Here is a 21,954-nt window from a genome sequence, read left to right as displayed (position 1 = left end):
TGGAGGGGTTTATTGTGCAAAAAGTTTCGGTCTGTACAGCCCCTCTGCTGCTCAAAGTGACGTTTTTTCATAAAATTTTTAACGGGACGAACGGTTTTGTAGTCATTATGAATTCTAATATGGATGCAAATTGCTAGACAAATCTCTAATGAGGATCGTTACGGTTACACTGTTTAACGTTGAAAGAAACAACAAATCAAGAAAGGTCATGCCGAGCGGATGCAAGAGTGCATCCCAGTAAAAGTGCTATGTTTACGATGCGAATGATCTGTGTAGAATTTCTAACCCACATTTGTTTTAGCTGGAGTTTTGCACTATATGTATACTGTTCATGAAAAATATAGATTGCACCCTAAGACTGCATATTGCATCCTATCTTAATGTTCACAGTATACACAGCTGACGTATAAGTGCAGGAGAACGACACATATTTTACTGGTCAACCTACTTGTAATTTTACATAGCTGAACCCACCATGGAGATAAGACGTATATTTTTGCTTTGTGTTTTCCATTGTTTGTTAGTGGATGGACAAGTTTTGGGTGAGTGTTATTTACCGATATACCTAAGGAAATATAGAGATTTCGCTCCACAATACCTTTTTGACTTTAATTAAATCTTATAACATGTGTAGGGGTATTACGTACATTGTTATCTATTTTTCATTTGCATTGTTTGTTAGTTTTGTTCTTTCAATTTTAATTTTTGTGTATTGTATTCTAATGTAATGTAATTTATTGTAAAAAATGTAATGTAGCAATGTACTTTTGACTTAACCTTATGCAAAACGAAGTTCCACTTATATGGGTTTATTAACAGGATCATAATTAATATAAGTAAATATGGCGGTCTGGGTCTATACATTTCGATTACTGACTTACCTTTCATTCTTTATATAGAGATAAATTTTGATTACTGACTTACCTTTTCATTCTTTATTAATATATACATTTTGATTGCTGGCTTACCTTTTCATTCTTTATTAATATATACATTTTGATTGATGACTTACATTTTCATTATTTATTATTATATGCATTTTGATTGCTGACTTACCTTTTCATTCTTTATTGATATATACAGTTGGATTGCTGACTTACTTTTCATTTCTTTATTAATATATACATTTTGATTGTTGACTTACCTTTTCATACGTAGATTCGTACACTTTTTGTAATGTCGGTCATTCGAAATGAATAAATATTTTGTATAGTGGTATGTTTCGCTTAATAGAAAATGAAATGATATTCCGGAATCCATCCACTATAATTGTATCGGCTTAATTACAGCTATGTGCCTTACTATTTTTCTGACGAGTATTTCTTTTTCTTTTTTTAGGTTGCCAATTAACGATCTAATTTATTTAGTTTCGATTTTTTGCCAGCTAATCGTATCAGTAAATGGAATAAATTATGAAATGAATGAATAAACATGTAAGCGGAATGTTGGAAAGTGAAAGAGTAACTAGAGAGTAAAATGAATGAAACAATGAACAAGGGGACGAAGGAGCAATTATAAGTAATGTAAAAAAACATAGACTATAAAGGAAATATATATATTACATACTAATCATGATATATAAGAGAATAGTTAAGGGCGAAACTATTTCGCAAACGGGACATTATAGTCGTACTGAAACCAAAAATGTTTATTTTGTCAGTGCTTCATACCACTTTACTCAAGCAATATTTCTTAGCACTTTACTCATGCAGTGTTTCATATCAGTTTACTCAGTCAGTGTTTCATACAACATTACCAAGGCAGTGTTTCATATCACTTTACTCAGGCAGTATTTCATATAATTTTCCCATACACTGTTTCATACCACTTTAATAAAGCAGTGTTTCATAATATTTTATCCAGGCAATGTTTCATACCACATTACTAAGGCAGTGTTTCATATCACTTTACTCAGGCAGTGTCTCATATCACTTTATGCAGCCAGTTTTTCATACCATTTTACTCAGGCAGTGTTTTATACAACTTTACCCAGGCAGTGTTGCATGCCATTTTACTCAGGCAGTATTTCATACCATCTTGCTCAGGCAGTGTTTCTTACACTTTACTAAGGAAGTCTTTCCTACCATTTTGCTCGGGCATTATTTATTTTATCATTTTACGATGATAGTGTTTCATATCTCTTCACACAGGCAGTGGTTCATGCCACTTTACTCAAACAGTGTTTCATACCACTTTACTTAGGCAGTGTATCATTACACTTTCATACTAAGGGTGTATTGCAGACTTTGCAAAGGCAGTGCATTTCATGCTAAGGTTGTATTACACGACTTTACAGAGGCAGTGTGTTTCATACTGTTGTATTGCAGATTTTGCACAGGCAGTGTGTTTCATACTGTTGTATTGCAGATTTTGCATAGGCAGTGTATTTCACACCATCGTACACATGCAGATCATTTCATACTGAAGTTGTATTGCCGACTTCACACAGGCAGTGTGTTTCATACAGAATTTGTATTTCAGAATTTACACAGGCAGTGTATTTCATACGACTTTACTCTGGCAGCGCATTTCATACTAAATTTGTATTGCAGACTTTACCAAGGCAGATTATTTGTTCACGAAGTTTTATTGCAGACTTTATATAGGCAGTGTGTTTCATACCATTTTACACTGGCAGTGTGTTTCATACTGAAGTTGTATTGCTCACTTTAGCAATGCAGAACATTTCATACTGAAGTTGTATTGCAGCTTTTACACAGGCAGTATTTGTCATACTGAAGTTGTATTGCATACTTTATTCAGATGTTCATAACAATGCTGCATTGAAGACTTTAATTAACGGTTAGTTCAGTAACTCAAGTTGTCATTGCAGCATTAATACGTTATTTATTAATGTCTCATATTGTCTAGTAGATTCGAGCTAAATTCAATTGAAATATAGCAGCAACATTGAGTTGCATGTTCTGTTTCATTCTGTCTAGGAATATAAACATCGAACAACAGTAGCAACACCTGTACTTACAGTAGAGGCAATATTAGTATAATCGTGGTAGGAATATGCTTACAATATTATTTTCCTAAGCGATTATATTCAGTCTTAATTGGTAATTAATTTGTTTACATCTACTTTTCATAAACTATTTTAAGATCGGTATAGTCCTAAAAGATTTATCATCTGCGCTAATAATAGCTGTGTACACGATTTAAGTGGAAGCTTACGAAAGTGTCCTGAATATTATGTAAGGTACTTACGCTTGCCCGACGCATGACAATTTGAAACTTATTACTTCTTGTGAAAATTAAAAAAAAATAGGAATTTGAGAATGTGTGGGGATGGGCATGATGTCACTCTAATTTGTTTTATACTTATACCTTTTGTTTCAACTGAGATGCGAGTTTAACTTTAGAATTCGGACATGTAAGAAGTTAATCAACTGAACACTTTCTTTATCTCTTTTCTACTGTTTGTTAAACACTTAAATCAGTTGATCAATTAATATGTTAACGAGTGTGCACGTTAACTTTTGATTGGGATCTCTGAGGAATAATATATAGTCAGCCAGCTATTGTAGAGTGTTAGCCAATCTCCACGAAGTAATGAAGTGATGCATTACTTAGCTAGAATTGTGGACGTTATTGATTCCATGCATACATGTATACAGAGACAATTCATCTCAGCCAGTCTTTGTTCTAATTCATAGACAACAGGTTTTGAGGTTCGAAACAGTGTGGATATAGTTCACTCGGTAGCAGTATCAATACAGCTAGATGATGGTCAATTACCTGTTAACGATTGCTTCAAACTGCATTGGCATACATGAAAACATTTACGTGGCAGAGTAGATGAATCTTGACTAGTGTTATCAGAATATAATAAGGACATGCTCTTATTTGATCTTTTCACCACTTGGTTTTATTCTAAAATTTAAGGATATTTCGCATAAATAATCAGTGCTAGATTCATCAAACTAAATGATTGTTTGCATAGATGTTTAGTTCCCGTACACGTACAAGTATACAATCACACACTTGCACACATATACATATACACAAATATGTATATATATATATATATATATATATATATATATATATATATATATATATATATATATATATATATATATATATATATATATATATATATATATATATACATACACACATACATATATACACATACATAGATACACACATCCACAGGTAAATACTTACACATACACATCGTTAAACTAATATGTTGGACTCCATTTCAACTATGGTGTTGGACTAGAAGAAAGTTTAAATTTCGATGCATGATTTAACTACATTTATTATTAGCACCACACTCTTGTCAAAAATGGACCACGATGACCCAAATATTCCATTTTAATGACTACGGTTGGTTTTACTGCTCGTTATTGATATCATTGTTTGGTTGAATTCCGTGTGCATTTTATTACTCCTCAAATCATGACATGTATTATAACATCACATTTAGTTGGCTTATGTTATACGTTCGTATTTAGTTCATTGCCATATATATTGTTTGCATATTGTGCACATATTTTTTGCCTGTAATCATGTAGTTTGGTCATAGGATCCATTTTTAAGAGAAATGTAGCTGTGTCTTACTTGTATATTAATATATCATATATGCATGCTTTCCTGAGATTTAATTTAATGCTTAACGGTAAAAATAAGTCAGCTAAACAAATCTGTGATTATAGACATTTATATTAATATCACAAAACTTTACACATGTATTACTATATACTTCACATTTTCTTGGCACATACTTAGATTTTACATTTTTCTCCACGTTGGCTACATGCTTTCTGCATCCTATACAGATACTATTCTATGTATAGTCAAGGAACCTGGTGAGGTAATACAACGTAATGAGCCAATACATCTTGATGAGGCAATACAACTTAATGAGGCAATACAACTTGATGAAGAAATACAACTTGTTGAGGCAATACATCCAGATCAGGCAATACAACTTCATGAGGCATACAGCATAATGAGGCATTCAACTTGATGAGGCAATACAACTTGATAAATCAATACATCCTGATGAGGCAATGCAACTCAATGAGACAATACAACATAATGAGGGAATATATCATGATGAGGCAATACAACTTAATGAGGCATACAACTTAATGAAGCATTACAGCCTGATGAGGCAATACATCATGATGAGGCAATACAACTTAATGAGGAATACAACTTGATGAGGCAATACAACTTGATGAGGCAGTACATCCTGATGAGGCAATACAACATAATGAGACCATACACCATGATGAGGCAATCCAACTTGATGAGGCATACAACTTAATGAGGCAATACATCCTGATAAATCAATATATCATGATGAGGCAATGCAACTGAATGAGGCAATACAACTGAATGAGACAATACAACTGAATGAGGCAATATATCATGATGAGGCAATACAACTTAATGAGGCATACAACTTAATAAGGCAATACAGCCTGATGAGGCAATACATCATGATGAGGCAATTAAACTTAATGAGGCATACAACTTGATGAGGCAATACAACTTGATGCGGCAATACATCCTGATGAGGCAATACCACTTAATGAAGCAATACATCATGATGAGGCAATACAACTTGATGAGGAATACAGCTTAAGGAGTCAATACATCTTGATAAATCAATACATCCTGATGAGGGAATACAACTTAATGAGGCAATACAACTAAATCAGACAATACAACCGAATGAGGCAATATATCATGATGAGGCAATACAACATAATGAAGCAATATATCCTGATGAGGCAATACAACATAATGATTCATACAAATTAATGAGGTAATACAAATTAATGAGGCAATACAATTTGACGAAGCAATGCAGCATGACGAGGCAATACAACTTAATGAGGCAATATCACTTAATGAGGCAATATGATTTAATGTGGCAATACAACATAATGATGCAATACAGCCTGATGAGGCACTACATCCTGATGAGGCAATGCATCTTGATGAGGCATACAACTTAATGACGTAATACAAATGAATGAGACAAATATATATATATGGCCTGTACCAGATACATATATGATCTGTACCTAACATGTATATGGCCTCTACCAAATAAATAAATAAATAAATAAATAAATAAATAAATAACTAAATAAATATTATATGTGATCTATACACATTCTATATATAGACACTACCAAATATATATATATATATATATATATATATATATATATATATATATATATATATATATATATATGGCTTATATCAAATGTATATATGGTCTGTACCAACTATTTATATGGTTTGTACCAAATAACTACACGGCCTATACCAAATGCATATATGGCCTGTACAACATATTTGTATGGTCTATATATATATCGCATGTATCACATATATGTATGGACTATAACACGTATATATGTATGGCCTGTATCAAATATATATATATAGCCTATACCAAATATTTATATCGCCTGTACCAATTACACGTATATCCTATACCACGTAACTATATGGCCTGTACCAAATATCTATATATCCTTACCAAATATATGTATGGCCTATAACAAATATTGATATGGCCTGTGCCAAATATTTATATGACGTGTACCAATTATATATATGCCCTGTGCCAAATATATTTATGGCTTATATATCATGTGTAGCCAAAATTGATTATATGTGTATGCATCGCATTCACTGAATCTGACAAGAATCATCGTGACAATTCCAAAGTTGTCGGCGATTGCTTCGATTTCCATTCAGTCTCACGAATATTGCTCTCCGTTGAAAAATGGTGTGTCGATGACAACTCGAGTAATATCATCAAAATTGATGTTATCGACCTATATTCTTTTTCTCCCAATTTGTTTAATAAGGGATACGTAGTCCGGTACGAACATTCTGACAATATCTTCTGCTTCCATCCCCAAATACCTGCGTTCCTATGTTATACATGAACTGCATGTTTCATTGAATTGTGCCATTATCGATACATCATTGGTTGCAACTAATATTTGTTTTACAAAAGGTCCTCTTTTCGAATTCACATTATATTGCTGAACATGTAATTGCTGATTCAGCCATATGTTGTTGAGCAATTTCATTATTGATTTTACCAACCGAAGATTTATATTGTTTCTTCAGATGGGAATGTAATTGCTTTTGTATATCGAGTCATTGATCGTCGTACTCGATCTGGAATCGATTGAACTGCTACCAATCCCAAATTCGTTAACCATTACATAGCAAAGACGGTAGTGTAATTGCTTTTGGATATCGAGTCAGTCATCGTTCTACTTAATATCGAATCGATTGAACTGATACCTATCCCAAATTCGTTAACCATTCCATAGCAAAGTTTATAATGTCATCAACGACTCGCATTCCAAAGTATTTAAATTTTGTTTAGAAGTATATATATAGATATGTAACTTGCCTTCATAAAAATCTAAAGAAAGAAATGCGGTTAAGAAATAACACGTATTTGTATGGATGCATACTTAGAGGTAAGAAAATGGAATTATATTTAAAAATAAGGGAAGAAGACTCTTTAGTTAGTACATGAACTTGAGAGTAGCTTTCTTGAAAGTAGTGAACACAATATTTAATTGATTTCTGAGTTATAGAAATCACTTAATCTGCATTAGTAACTTAATCGTCAGTCTGTTGCTAATGTTGACTATTTACACGCTGTTCTTTTACGTTGTTTTCTCTGTGAGCAGCAGAGGGGGCGAATCCGACATTTTGTCCAATCGTCATTTGGCTTAATTAATACTTTCTGCACTCAGCGGATCCGGTGTCGTCAGCGCCTGGTAAAAAAAAAAAACGACGTCGTCGTCGGGGGGATCGTCCAAACGTCATTTGGTTTAATTAATACCTTCTGCGCGCTGATCCCCAGCGTCGTCAGCGTCCGGTAAGCAAACGCGACGACCGCGTCGATGTCATCGCCCCCTCTGCTGCTAAGTGGTTATTTACAATTTAACCGAATATTTGGTCAAGTCCGATACGATATCGTGTCCGAGGATCATGTAAATTTATCGTTACGAATCCATGTGGGGTCGACTGAGCATGACTAAAAAAGTTTCGAAAAACATTAAAGTCCATGTCACCGCCACACCATGTCTGCCAAATATTTCGTAGCGTGTGTGTATCAACGCCGTTGAATACAGCAAGAATATTACAGTTGTCTCTGATTACTTTTGGAATCTGAGTGTATCGCTGAGTGACATATATCACGTCGGTGTTTTTATGCCTGCCTCTGGAAAATATCCTAGCTGAGTTTTTGTGATTGTCTAACATAACATCATCGTACACAACTAGATTGTTAACGTCGCCATCAATATCATCGATACCTGGTGCATCATTGATATCTGTAATAAACTCGATGACATTTTTTTTAGCGATCGCTGATGCATTCTCGTTGAAATCTTTCAACACCTCGTAGCATCGTTGATCATCCACGCTAGGAGCAACCAAATACAACTTATCCCACTTCATCCATCTCATTATTAAATTGAGTAACAATTGCGTCTTGCCGGATCCAGATGGTCCGATGATAATCATCCGGATCGAGTTTGGTAACGCTGCAACATGCTTAACTGGTTCTCTTGTTTTAGTCGCTGAAAAGTCAATTATATTCATGTCTCTATACATAAATTATGGATCTATATTGTGTGAAGTGTAGAGTGCGTACTGGCACAAATGATATGACAACCGTTACAACAAGAAATAACAGATCGGCGCTTACTGGTAAGTGTGTACAATGCGGTATAAAGAAATTTAGATTTATTTCTATTAGACCCGGAGATGTTTTAAAAAAAAGCGAGGAGGTGATATTGCAGCCAAGTTATCAAAACTCCCCGGAACACCGTGGGCAAAGTATCCAGGAGAAAAGCACCTCCCAGGATATAGCTACTGTGGCCCCGGAACACGATTAGATATCAGACTCGATGATCAAAATCAGCCCAAACCCGGTGAGTATCCAATAAACGCTATCGATAAGGCGTGTCATGCTCATGATGTTGCTTACAAAAGTAGCGATCTGCAACAGCGTCATATCGCGGACGTAAAATTAATTCACGCGTTAAATGCTATTCCTGATAAATCCTTCAAAGAAAAATTGGCCTCATGGTTGGTAAAATCGGCTATGAAAGGTAAATTAATGATTGGAAGCGGAGCTTCTCGCGCTGGTAATTGAAAACGCTAGCGTTTATAATAACAACATGGAATCCATCTATTATTCTCCGAGAGGATACTGGAAGGGGAAGGCCGCAATTGGTAAGCTTGCAAACGCTGCAAAAGTAACGAGGGCCGTTGCGGCTAATTGGTTATCCAGACAGGCTATATGGCAAATTTATCTACCACCGCCTAAACAAATCAACTTTTCGCGCTTTGATGTCAGCGTACCCAATGAAGTTCATCAGGCTGATATACTATTTCTGCCGCATGACAACGGTTACAAATACGCGCTAACCGTAGTTGATGTTGCGAGTCGATACAAACAAGCGGAGCCGTTAAAAACAAAGTCAGCAACTGAAGTAGCCGATGCGTTTGAGCGGATTTATCGAAGAGGTCCTCTGCGCTGGCCAAATTTATTACAAGTTGATCCTGGTAGTGAATTTCGCGGCGCTGTTTTATCAACGCTGAAACATCATAGCGTCGCGATACGACGAGGTCATACTGCGCTACATCGTGATCAGGCAATTGTTGAACGATTCAATCGGACTCTTGCTGAACGGTTATTTGGATATCAATACGCGAAGGAATTTATCCAAGAAAAACGATCTCGTGAATGGGTCAAAAGGTTGCCAGGCGTAATTGCAGCGTTAAATAACGAGATTACCCGAGCAATCAACATGAAGCCCAGCGACGCGATTAAAAAAAAGTATATACCCGGAAGATCAAAAATAGATAGCGTTTCCAGGCCGATTATCGGCGATGTCACCGTGAGATATCTGTATGAACCAGGAGAGCTTGAAGGCGGTAAAAAAAGAGCTACTGATCCTATTTGGAGTGTTACCACACATAACATATCAACGATAACACGGTCAACTGATAGACCACCGATCTATAGACTGGATTCAACTGCCCCACAGCGGGGGTTTACACGCGAGCAACTACAAGTGATACCTGACGATACTCAATTGCCCCCGCGTGGTCTTAACTAGCGCCGTTGCGTCTATTGCACTCAAGACAGGTCAATCTCACATTGTTTTTGACATGACCGAGACTGTTATCGATCCTGTCCACGGTAAATTGGCGAGCGTCTTTATCCAAATAACGCCAACGCATTACACAATTACAACTCGCGCAGTGATTATTCTGTTGTTGTCGTAACGCAATTATTAATTCGGCATCAATATCAAACGCCGCTGTTTTTTTTTTTATCCTGTTGGCGGTAACCCGAGAGTTTTCTATCAATGACGCTTGCATCGATGGTGACTCCGTCACTGGCTTCGTCACTGACTCCGTCAACAACAATTCTTCGAAGCTGATTTATTCTCCGTACTCGGGACACCGCAAGATAGACTAGATTTGACCATTCGATGCGATTATCAACCATCCAAACAATTGTATCCGTGATAGTCAGTCCCTGCGAGGAATGTATTGTCGTTGCGTATCCTAGCGTCCACGGGGATTTATCAGCACGTAGCGCGTCCTCGACGACGCTGATATCAACGAGCACGATATCATTCAGCACGAGAATTTGTTTTTTTGTCCCTGACGCTGTCGGGGCCGGGATTTCAACTTCAATGTTCTGCCGCCGTGTGTCTGTGGGTCTATAGCATAGCGTTGGAAACTTTTCCTTATGCAACGTAAACAACTTCCGCTGAAGTGTGTCTCTGACTATCTTTCTACTCGCTACAATTAAATCGTTTGGTCTCCATGTTTCCCAGAATTCATTTAACGGCGTTTCCGGAATCACCTCGCGGACTATTTCACACTGAATTCTATCCGGCTGTAATCTAATTAATTTTTTAACCTCGCGCAGTTGTTCATCAAGTGCCCGGTAATCAGTATCGGTTTCTTCATAATAGTCCACAAAACCCTTTAACCAATCATGTGGACCCTCGCCGACAAATGGTGGTGGTTGGCCATGGTCGCCACACATGATCACCGCTGCATTCGCGTGCAGCAACCACTCAAGAAACATTTGTAAAACATCTAACGAAACAGTACATATCTCATCCCAGATGATAACCTCAGGAATAAATTTTTCGCCCATTCGATCAGGAGTCCACTCACCGCCGCTGTATCGAAAAAAGCTGTGATAAGTAACGGCGTCAACATTTCGTTGTTTTATCTCTCGCGCTAGTCTATGGGTCGGTGTAAGCACGATTATATTTGCCCGCGTTCGAAATAATTCAATTGCCCGAGTCGTCTTTCCTGACCCGCCACAGCCGCTTAAATAAACTGTTTTATGTCTACAAATTGGATCAGAACACGGTGGTGCATTGGACCACTCTGACAATTTATCACCGCGTAAGTAATTGTTCTCAACGGTGACATCTGCTGATGGTGAATAATCGCGTCGTATTTCATTTTTAATTCTCCATGTACCCCAACTCTCGTCCGGACTAGTAAACCCGGCTACGTTTTCCTTGTACTTTACGTCAACATAAAACGAATCAACGGCTACTCTAACCGCGGTGTCGGGAAATTTATTCATCATCGAGAATAAATTTATGCAAGCATAACCCAGCATAGACGCCCTCAAATACGGGTATGCCGGGCTGTCTCCATCGCTGTAAGTAACAACTGTACCCAACCTTGTTCCATTGGACAAGAAAGCTGTTTCGCAGTTCACGTATCTATTTTTCGCCACTGCGTCCTTGATTACGAAATCATATTCTGCGTCATCTATAATCAGCCGTGAGCAATATCGTTTGTAGTCGCAGTTTTTTCCACCTTGTGTGAACTTACCGATTATTCTTCTACCGAGATCTTTTGCCTCGCGGTTTCGTTGGTTAAATATCCTCCTGGACCATTCGATGATATATTCCTCGTCGGCATCGATGTGTTTTCTGGATTCGTCAATTATGCTATCTAGACGCTCCGGTTCTGGTAACCAGACTTCAGTCTGCGCTCGGTATGATATAATCGCGTCACTGACAATCAACGAAATTAGCATTTTACAATCAATCATATACCGTAGCAGCGCTATTGGCAACCACTTCTTTTCAGACATGTGCCTACCGATCCAAATATAGCAACAGCGATGAAGTCCTGCTGCGAATTCAAATGATACTATGCGAGCGAATCCGGTTAAATCAAAATCAGGCAGTGGTCCATTCATAGCAACACGAGTCATTTCATGTCTGGGGTGTCCAAATCGTTTGAAATACTCAGCGGCGGATCCATACCCGAGAAAACTCGCTGGATAACAGGCAACCATATCAACGGAAATCATAGCGTCGCGGTTGTATTCAGTGTTCCATAGTCCACCGTGATAGTATTCCAAGCAACTGGATTGTACATCCGGTAAAAATTCCCTGCGCGTTGGGCTCCACGCATTTTTCTTTGCTGCAACATGAGCCGCAACCGATGGAATCGTAAAACAATTTGTTAGCAGTTGTTCATCATGCTCCTCAAATTCTATGGCGGTTTTTTTCATCTTGTTGTGAAATGCTTCAGTGCGATATAATTCACCGTTTGGTCTTACAAACTGATCAAAGGTATCCGCATCGTTTTCAGCGCTGCGAAGTAACCACACTGATACAGGGTCGTTTTTACACAAGTAGGCAATAGCATCAAATAGTTTCCTCTCCGCGAGAAAACCACCCTTGGAGAATTCTTCGGGTATATACTTTACTGTTCTATCCCGTGGAAATATTGTGATCGCGGGCGTCCATGCGTGTTCGTTATGATCAATAATTTTGATTGGGGCCCCATTTGATTTATACTTCGATTCGTATAATACTTCACCGGTTATCGTTGTAACGGTTATTGGAAATCTCAACGACGTTTCTAATCTCGCTATGTCGCTGATGGTTGCTCCACGCTCTTTTAGGGTTAGTTCCCACTGGTTGATTTTGCTACGTCGTAAATCAGTCAATTTGTTTCCTCGACATGCATTTGTAAAATGCTCTATTATTCGTTCTGCTACACAATTTATCCCCGTTGACTGTTTCATTGGTTTCAGTTTTCGGATATCAGGTTTCTTATTTAACTGGTATATTCCATAAACAACTGCTGTTTCAGGATACGCTCGTTCATAGTATGGTTTGTCAATTCCGGTTAACAACCCCGGCTTGGAGTCGCGGCTGACAATGACTGTTTTCTTGTCGCTGAGAACTGGTTCAAATTTATCACGTATGATCCAATCACCTGATTCCACCCGGACAATGAATTTTACTCTGAAGAAATACTTTTTACCGTCAAGTTGTGATATTATCGTTGCTGCGCGGTTGTCGTTCATGGTAGCATCAACAACGCCATCAATTCGAAATGTTGACCAACTATGAGATGCACCATCACGCTTGAATTCATCGATACAATCGCGTATTTTATTCAGCAGGGTTCTATCGTTTATTAACGCTTTTGGTGTGTCCTTGAGGACTCTATCGAGATTGAATTTAATATTTTTCCAGGGCTTAATTACTGCTAATCTCTCGAACTCCTCATCCATATAATTAAAACAAGTATTTAAATAAAAGAATATAGTATAATGAATAAATGCAAATGGTTGATGATTGGGTCGATAACCCCGTGCAATAAATCATGTAGAGGTGAATTTTGCGGGTATCATTTACAAAGCGTTCGTAATGGTTCTCTTGGCCCCCTCCCGTGCTTGGTTTGCCGCGTTGGTGTAAGAGGAAAATCGCAGTTGTGTATTAATTGTGGCGGAAAGCGATACAGGGAACTAAAACGCTATTATGACAAACGAATTAAAAACGCCGTCATTGACCCCACCGCTGACTCCGTCATCAAAACCCCCCAGACTATGTTGAAAGATTTATAATTAAACCAAATAATAAATTAGACAAGTAGTATTATTATATAAATGGACCAAGAATTTCAGCCGCATCCCCTGCTCGTCAATTACGAGGCATCTTGCGACGGCATTGTTAGAAACCGCAGACTAAAAAAACCGGTTGGATGGAAAAACAATCACGGGTATTTAATGTTTACTGCTGGAGGGAAAAAATATCTCTGTCACAGAATCATCTATGAATGTTTCCACGAATTGATCAAAGATAGTCTCGTTATTGATCACATTGATTCTAATTATCAAAATAACAGACTGTGTAATCTGCAAGCTATCTCTCAGAGTGAAAATATTAAAAAAGGCCAGACTGGTAAGTACTCAAAAGCAGCAAGGGGCGTCAAATCATTTGATACATCAACGCACGAGGAAAAAATATTTCAGTCAATGAATGAGGCAGGAAAATATTTTGACATTTGTAGCGCCTCAGTACGATTTGTTGCAGAACGAGTATATCAAACAGCTTTCTCAAGTAAAAACGGACATAGAATTCGATTTTCATATCTGAAGGGGGATAACTCGTGAGGGTATGACGAAGTCGCCATGATAGAGTTATGCTGTCACGTGATTGCAAATAGTCGTCTGTTTCAATGTAAATGAGTTACCTATGCGCGTTCACCTGGAACGCACTACGTGCTTATATTTTTTAAAAACTCGTTATTTGTTAGGTGCGTCCGTAGTCCGATGCAAACATGTTTGACTATGAAACTCGAGTCAACAATTTACGGGTTCGCGCCTCGCAGCGGGCAATTGCCTGGCGGGAAACGGTTAGATGTTTTTTTTTTCTATATAATTGGGGGGGAGGGGATAAAGCCCCCTTCGTTGAAGTTCAAAACGAACCAAAACGCAGCCCACACTATCATTCATAGTGTGCGCGGTTGTTTTTTTCCAACTACGCAACCATGATTGATTTTTATGGGTTGCGTTTTGGTTCGGTTGAGTGCAAACCACGCCCCCGTCATTGTTTGTACTGTCCATAATTAAGTATATGTATGCCTGTAATCTGCCACAAACACTTCTGCAACATCGAGTGGAGATTTACGGCATTGTACTGTCCATAATTAAGTATATGTATGCCTGTAATCTGCCACAAACACTTCTGCAACATCGAGTGGAGATTTACGGCATTGTACTGTCCATACAAAAAACGGGGGTCAAAAATGACCCCCAATAATTTTATTAAAATTTTTGATATTAGAAATAAGATGTTTATAAGAATATGGATCCCCAAGACATCAATAATATATTAACTGAGATTTCAAAATTAAAAAATCAAGGAATTGTATTATCTGATAGGCTTAACAGCGAGGAAATATTATCCGATTATGAGGTTATAAACGAGCAATCGAAGCGGGGGCGTTTTACGCTAGCCCGCGAGTGTTCTTTTATAAAACGATTACAACATACAATTAATGAGAACCTGTATGGCAATGATGTAAGCGTATTCATTGGGTTATTCACTGCCGTTGAAACAATACGAAAAAAACTCGGGCAGCTTTATGAAAAACGCCGCGAGATCTCTAGTAAGATTAAAAACATTAGGAGGATTATAGACGAAACCCCTGTGGGGAGCCTCAGCTTGAAGTTACCTGTGCCCACGTCGCGTGACGAAGTCGGCATACCAATGTAACATTATATACATGTGATGTGAAAAAGTAATGGTTTATTTGTTTTTCGATGAAGTCGTACTATAACGTTTTTAATTACCTATCCATATACACACAATGACACAACTTTCGCTTCGATATATTTCTGCCACCATGGAAAGACTCGGCGGAAAATTAGAAAATTTTATTTGAAATTGCGGATCAATTTACAATAATGGTAGGTGAATCACTTACTACTCGGCTAGCCAGAGAGCGGCTAGCAGCGCTTAAAAAGTTTATACCGTTACGAGACAGAGTGAGAGAGAAACTTCAAACGCGGCAACAAATGCAAACTGATTTTGCTGTTGGAAGTGAACAGTTATTTGCCCCGGTAACTAAAGCGACTAAGGATGTTACAGCGGCAACAGAACGAGCAATATATGGAGATATTCCTAAGGAGGGCGAGCGACGAGAAGTGCCTCTTCTTCCTGTACTTGAAAAGATAGCAGCAGAGACCGAACAAACAAAAAAGTCTCTGGAAACACTTCCCGTGGATATAACAACTACTGGACAGCAACAACGACAAAAAGAACGAGTACTAGAAGAACTACGACGACAAGGTGATACTAAAGAAGAGGAAGAAGACGTTACTACAGAAAAAATGTATTCACCACAAAGTATATTTACACACGATGTATACAATAAAATTAAAAGTTTAGATGTCACTGAATTAGCTAGATTCACCTCGCTGAATTTTTCACCTGATCTAAGAGAAAACGCTGTAAACAAAATGTATAAAGAGTACATAAAAAATGACAAGAATTGGATGAAAAAAGTATACCTGGCAAAACGCGGCAAATTTAAAATCACAAAAAATATTCGCAATGATTTCGAGGATTTTAAAAAGATGGTATTGAGTAGAGTGGATAAAGAAAAGTCAACTGGATTTCTTGGTAAATGGGACACAACTAAAGAAACAACTGGAAATGGATATTTAGGCAGCGGCTTAGTTGGAAACGCTAGTGTTACTTGTCCTGGTAATGTTCTCAGTGATATATCACGGTTAGAAGTACTTATCGGAGGGAAACGAGCCGGAAATAATTCCAGAGAAATTATTAATGAAGCCGCTGATATTTGCAGGCGGCTATTTGCCGGCGGTGTAATGGGTATTAATATATATCGAATGCTCATAAACGAACTCGTGGATGGTTTTGATGACCACGGTCATCACAGCGATTGATCAATCACTGGTGATCACAATTACTAATTGGAAAACATTAACATAATAGTAAGATGATCATACATTACAACCATGATAAACCAGTACTCGTCTACGTGGTAAACTCGCGATTGCCTGTTTACCGCGCGTACTATGGAGATGGTCTCGGTAATACCATTGCGGGGTTATTTACAAGAATGGCTCCAAAAGTAGCGCCGTTAGCCAAACAATTAGGAATGAAGGCTATTGATGTTATTCGTGATAAGGGAATCAGCGCTATTGGAGATGTTGCCGGAAAGGCGCTTTCAGCCGCGCGGGACAAACTAATGTCGTTGGTGAGGAGAAAAAAACAGAAACCACCGGTGATGCCATCAACGACAGTGATGCCTGCAAATGTCAGTAAAGTAATAAATGACGCCGTGGAAGAAAAACTAGAGTCGTTGGCGACGACTCAGTCGTTGGCGACGACTCCGCCAATGGCGACTTCGCCATCCGCCGATGCGGCAACCAACGCGCTCATGAACGCGATAGCGGGAAGTAGTCTACGACGAAAACGACGTTGATGGATTTCAATTGAAAACATCAACATGAATAATAATAAAACGTTTGCGCGAACCGCTGATCCCGCGTTTGATATGGCTGCCCCAGTGCGCAGGGATGATTCTATCCGCGATTATCAATATTATTCTTATTATGCAGCGCAACCTGACCTACGATCGCGAATTGAACTTCAAGTCCAAGATACCAGTAAATACTTTCTGCCGTGTGAAGCGTTTATCGAAATTGAGGGAGAACTCGTGACAAATGCTGCCGATAATGCACCATACGCAGATGACGATCGTGTTCGAGTTGGCTTCGTTAACAACGGTATCATGGCGTTATTTGAGAGCGCCAGATATCTTATTGACGGGCGAGAAATTGAATCAATAGAACGCGAGGTTGATGTTGCAACGACGATAATTGGGTTAGCGAGATACTCGGATGATTATACAAGATCGGCGGGCCCATCTATGATGTTCGCAAAGGATATCACTAATAACGCTGATCATCTTCAGTACGTTAACGTGCTGGTGGAAAGAGATATCGCAGTTGACCCACAGGCTGAAGCAAATAACCCAGACCGCAGAGCAAGACCAGCCGCTAATTTCAATATTATAAAAAGTCTTAACGGTAATTACAATATGGGATTTGCAACACGAGTAGAAATGTTGCAAAAACCACGCCGACAGTTTTCATGCGCGATTCCACTCCATCACATATTTGGATTCTGCAGAAATGTCAGGAAGGTTATCTATGGGGCTAAGCATACAATCGCGCTAACGCGAAGGGGTGATGATAACAATGCAATATGGCGTGCTGCTGGCGTCGCTGCCGGTAAAGTCGTTTTAACTAAAATGGCATTGTGGATGCCGGTGCTGACTTCATCAGTTACCACGGAAGCACGATTGTTAGCATTTATGGAACAGGGAGGGAAATCGTTGTTGAGTTGGCTAGCGGTAACAACTGATGCTAAAGAGGATAACGTCGCCGATACGTTTACATGGCACCTGGCATCAAAACAGGGTGTTTCAGCCCCGCGTCATATATTCATAGCGCTACAGAATAGGGAACGATTGGGCAGTCAAGAACACAGCCATATGATATTTGATCAATTAGGAGTCAGGGATGTTTCGCTGAGAATAAACGGACAACAGGAACCATCCGAGGATGTACAGCTTAATTACGGCGACAACCATATCGCACGTGTGTATCATCGATTGCTGTCATATATGGGTCGTGATCAAAACGTCGACACTGGTTTGCAAATATCACAACTTGATTTTAAAAAGCTGTATCCGATTTATTATTTTTCGCTGGAACATCTTGATTTAACGAGGCAATCCGTCGTTGATATACACTTTAGAGCTCGTATAGCACCGGGTGGTGCCAATTATAGAGCGGTTGCTGTCATTCTCAGCGATAAATCAATGCTGTTGGAAGGTGTTGGTGGACGAATGAGAATCGTTGATGCGCCAGTGGAAAACATGTAATTGAAAGCACAAACGCGTTTACAATAAATGTCGTATAGTGTCGTCAGTGTAGAGTTGACTGATGGTCAAGTCAAGAAATTACGATCAAAGTCGGCTAAACAATGCGGGACTACAATAACGCTGAAGCCGTCGCAGATGGCGGGTGGTAATCATAAGATATCGTTGACGGCGCGTCAAATAAAACATTTCAATGATGCGATGAAGAATAAAAAGGGTATTCAAATAGATTTTTCGGCCGCAGCGATTAAAAACATGGAAAAGACCGGTGGGATATTTCCGCTGTTAGCTGCGATTCCAGCGTTGATTGCCGCGGCCGCACCAGCAGTGGCTAAGGCGGCGGCGTTGGGGGCTGTTGGTACCGCAGCGGGGATGGCATTGAAGAAGGCAACCGGGAAAGGCTACAAAAAAAAACGACCCGTAGCCGGAAAGGGTCTAAGACTACCGGGAACCCCGTATTCATGGTACTCGGGAAAGGGTCTAAGACTACCGGGAACCGTTTATTGACTCAGGAGTCAATGACTCCCATGTCTAATTTTGATTTAATAGACGCCGCCGACTCGTTAGCGATAAAAAACTTCAGAGGTGTTTTTATGAGGGATCAATTACCGGCGGCACCAAGGAATATTGAAACCGGCATAATTAACCTCGATAAATCCTCCGGAGCGGGAACTCATTGGGTTGCATACGCGATTGATCCGCGTGAGATCGTCTATTTTGATTCATACGGGTTAGCCCCGCCGAACGAGTTCATGCGGTATATCCGGGCGTGTTCAGCCCCGGTTTTTTATTCCACGCTGCCAACGCAGCAATTAAGTGACCCACCGATATGTGGCCGTGAGGTATTGAACGTACTCGCGGCGATTTCATCATCGCGGAAACCACCTCATGTGGTTGTAAACGAATACACTAGTGGGGTCGTAGAGGCCCGGCGGGTTAATTAGAAACGCCGTTTTTTTTTACAATAACGATGATTGATATTTGGGGACGACCGGTTTCACGGAAACGCTCGCCACCGATGACATAAAAAAACTAATCGAGGATGAAATCGCTGATACGTTGAATTTAACCAGTATTGACCCAGGTGAAATAGTCGTATTTCAAGACCGCCAGGGTAAATTGAAATCCAGTAATGTGTCGCTGGATGACGTTTTAATACGACAGCGTGATGCCGCCGAAGACACTATCGCGTTGTATACCAGCGACGGACGACTCAAACCGGGTGAACATCTATCGACGATAACATTAGTTAAGGACGGTTTTATAAGGTTGGATAGATCGGTGACCTAACTTGACGCGCAGGTGAAAAAATCTGCCACCGAGGTGAAAAAATCTGTCACCGATATACAACTCACTACCGCTAGATTTTTCGGGACCCCGACGGTAACCGAACCGAATCTTGCAACAATAAGGAATACTATTTTGGATTTTGCAACGCTGTCGGGCCAATTTTACACGTTACGAAAAAATGTTAACAGGATCGATGACAACTTTGATAAATTTTTTGGTAAGAAAAATGCCAAGCTGGATGAGATTACAACAACTATAAATGATATCACTGCGTATGGACAGGAAATAGGAACAATCAAACTTGATGTTGCAGAGAACAGAAGTGGTGTAGTAGTACATGAGCGGGAAATATAAATAATCGGCGCTAATGTTGCAACGATCATAAATAATGTAGACTCGCATAGACGGAAAATAGAAACAATTAAAACTGATGTTACAACGATCATAAATAATGTAGACTCGCATACACAGGAAATAAGAACAATCAAAACTGATATTGAAGCGAACAAAAAGGGTGTAGACGCGCATACACAGGAAATAGAAACAATCAAAACTGATATTGAAGCGAACAAAAAAAATATAGACGCGTATTGGCGGGGAATAGGAATAATCAAAACTGATGTTGCAGCGAACAAAAAAGGTATAGACGTGCATACATATGAAATAGGAACAATCAAACTTGATGTTGCAGCGAACAAAAAAAGTATGACCGAGAATACACGGGAAATAGAAACAATCAAAACTAATGTTGCAGCGAACAAGAATAATATAGACGCGAGTTGGCGGGAAATAGGAATAGTTACAACTGATGTTAACGCGATTAAAGACGGACTACCGAGAGTAGTAGAACAATTCGAAAAAATAAAAATCCCTCATGAGAACACCATCAACACAGTATACACGATTCGGCATGGATCATTCGCTTGGACTCCTACACAAAATACAGTAAATATTACCGCAACTGTTAAGGGCATTTATCGATTGACACTGGTTTCAATGATGCAGTTTAATATATTATCGTCGAGTTCATCCGGGTTTAACAATACAATATCAACAATTATAAACAGGGGCGCAACTGAACCGTTTACAATTTATGCCGTTGATGGAAATCTAGCCGGGGCAAACATCACATGGTATGTGGAATTTGTAGCGGATCTAAGTAATTAAAAACACTAGCTCTTTTAAAATAAAAATGACCACCAAGGAAATTGAATCAGAGGTATCACCGACGTCACATCAATATCGATTCGATACCGCAAAAGAGTTCTCCGCGAATTTGAAAACGCTTTCCGAACAATACCGCGCAAAAATAAAAAAATACCGCCGAAAAATAACCGCCATCGACGCGGTCGTGTACTCGGTGTCGGGTATAGTAGCCGGTACCGGTGTTATTTTATCCACGGTGACCACGATAGCCCCGATCGCTGTTCCAATCGCTATCTCCGCGATGACAACAATTGCTGGAGTCGCCAACGCAATCACTAGGAAGATATCATCGTGTTTCCAGAAAAAACTCGACGAGTATACAGTAAAACATCAAATAGTATCCGACGCGTACTCGAAATTATCCGGGTTGATCTCGTTGTCGATTGATAATTTGTTCATATCCGATGTTGAATTCTCCACGATGGTCCAGTTGTACAGCTCCGCGATGTCAAAAATCGAGGATTTTCAACTGGAAGCCGGAACCACTTCAATGGGCTCTGGTTGTTGAAATTAGACACTAAAAACAACGAATAATAATAATGTCGCTGAACCCCGAAGGGTTTCAATTACTTCAGCGGATCGCGGAGAACACCACTCCGGTACAAACAAGTATGATATCAGTGACATCAACGAAACCCGAATTCAGTGTGAACTTTCCATCAC

The 21,954-nt window shown here is 39.1% G+C and overlaps 1 protein-coding gene across 2 annotated transcripts in view; it reads left to right on the top strand.

Moving 5' to 3' along the window:
• The first annotated feature begins 410 nt into the window (after positions 1 to 410).
• Positions 411 to 21,954, top strand: part of LOC149805609 (low-density lipoprotein receptor-related protein 2-like) — a 59,634-nt gene continuing 38,090 nt past the window's right edge. For both annotated transcript variants that reach the window (XM_089950243.1, XM_089950242.1), the window contains exon 1: positions 411 to 542. In XM_089950243.1, coding sequence (XP_089806369.1) covers positions 476 to 542 — 67 coding nt within the window. In that variant the 5' untranslated portion in view covers positions 411 to 475. The remainder of the gene's footprint in view (positions 543 to 21,954) is intronic.

This window comes from Sinohyriopsis cumingii, chromosome 2 (assembly GCF_028554795.1).
Source record: "Sinohyriopsis cumingii isolate HCF-2022 chromosome 2, ASM2855479v2, whole genome shotgun sequence".
In the NCBI taxonomy this organism is placed as follows: Eukaryota; Metazoa; Mollusca; class Bivalvia; order Unionida; family Unionidae; genus Sinohyriopsis; species Sinohyriopsis cumingii.
The sequence above is the reverse complement of the archived record's forward strand: the minus strand, read 5'-3'. Positions and strand labels throughout refer to the sequence as shown.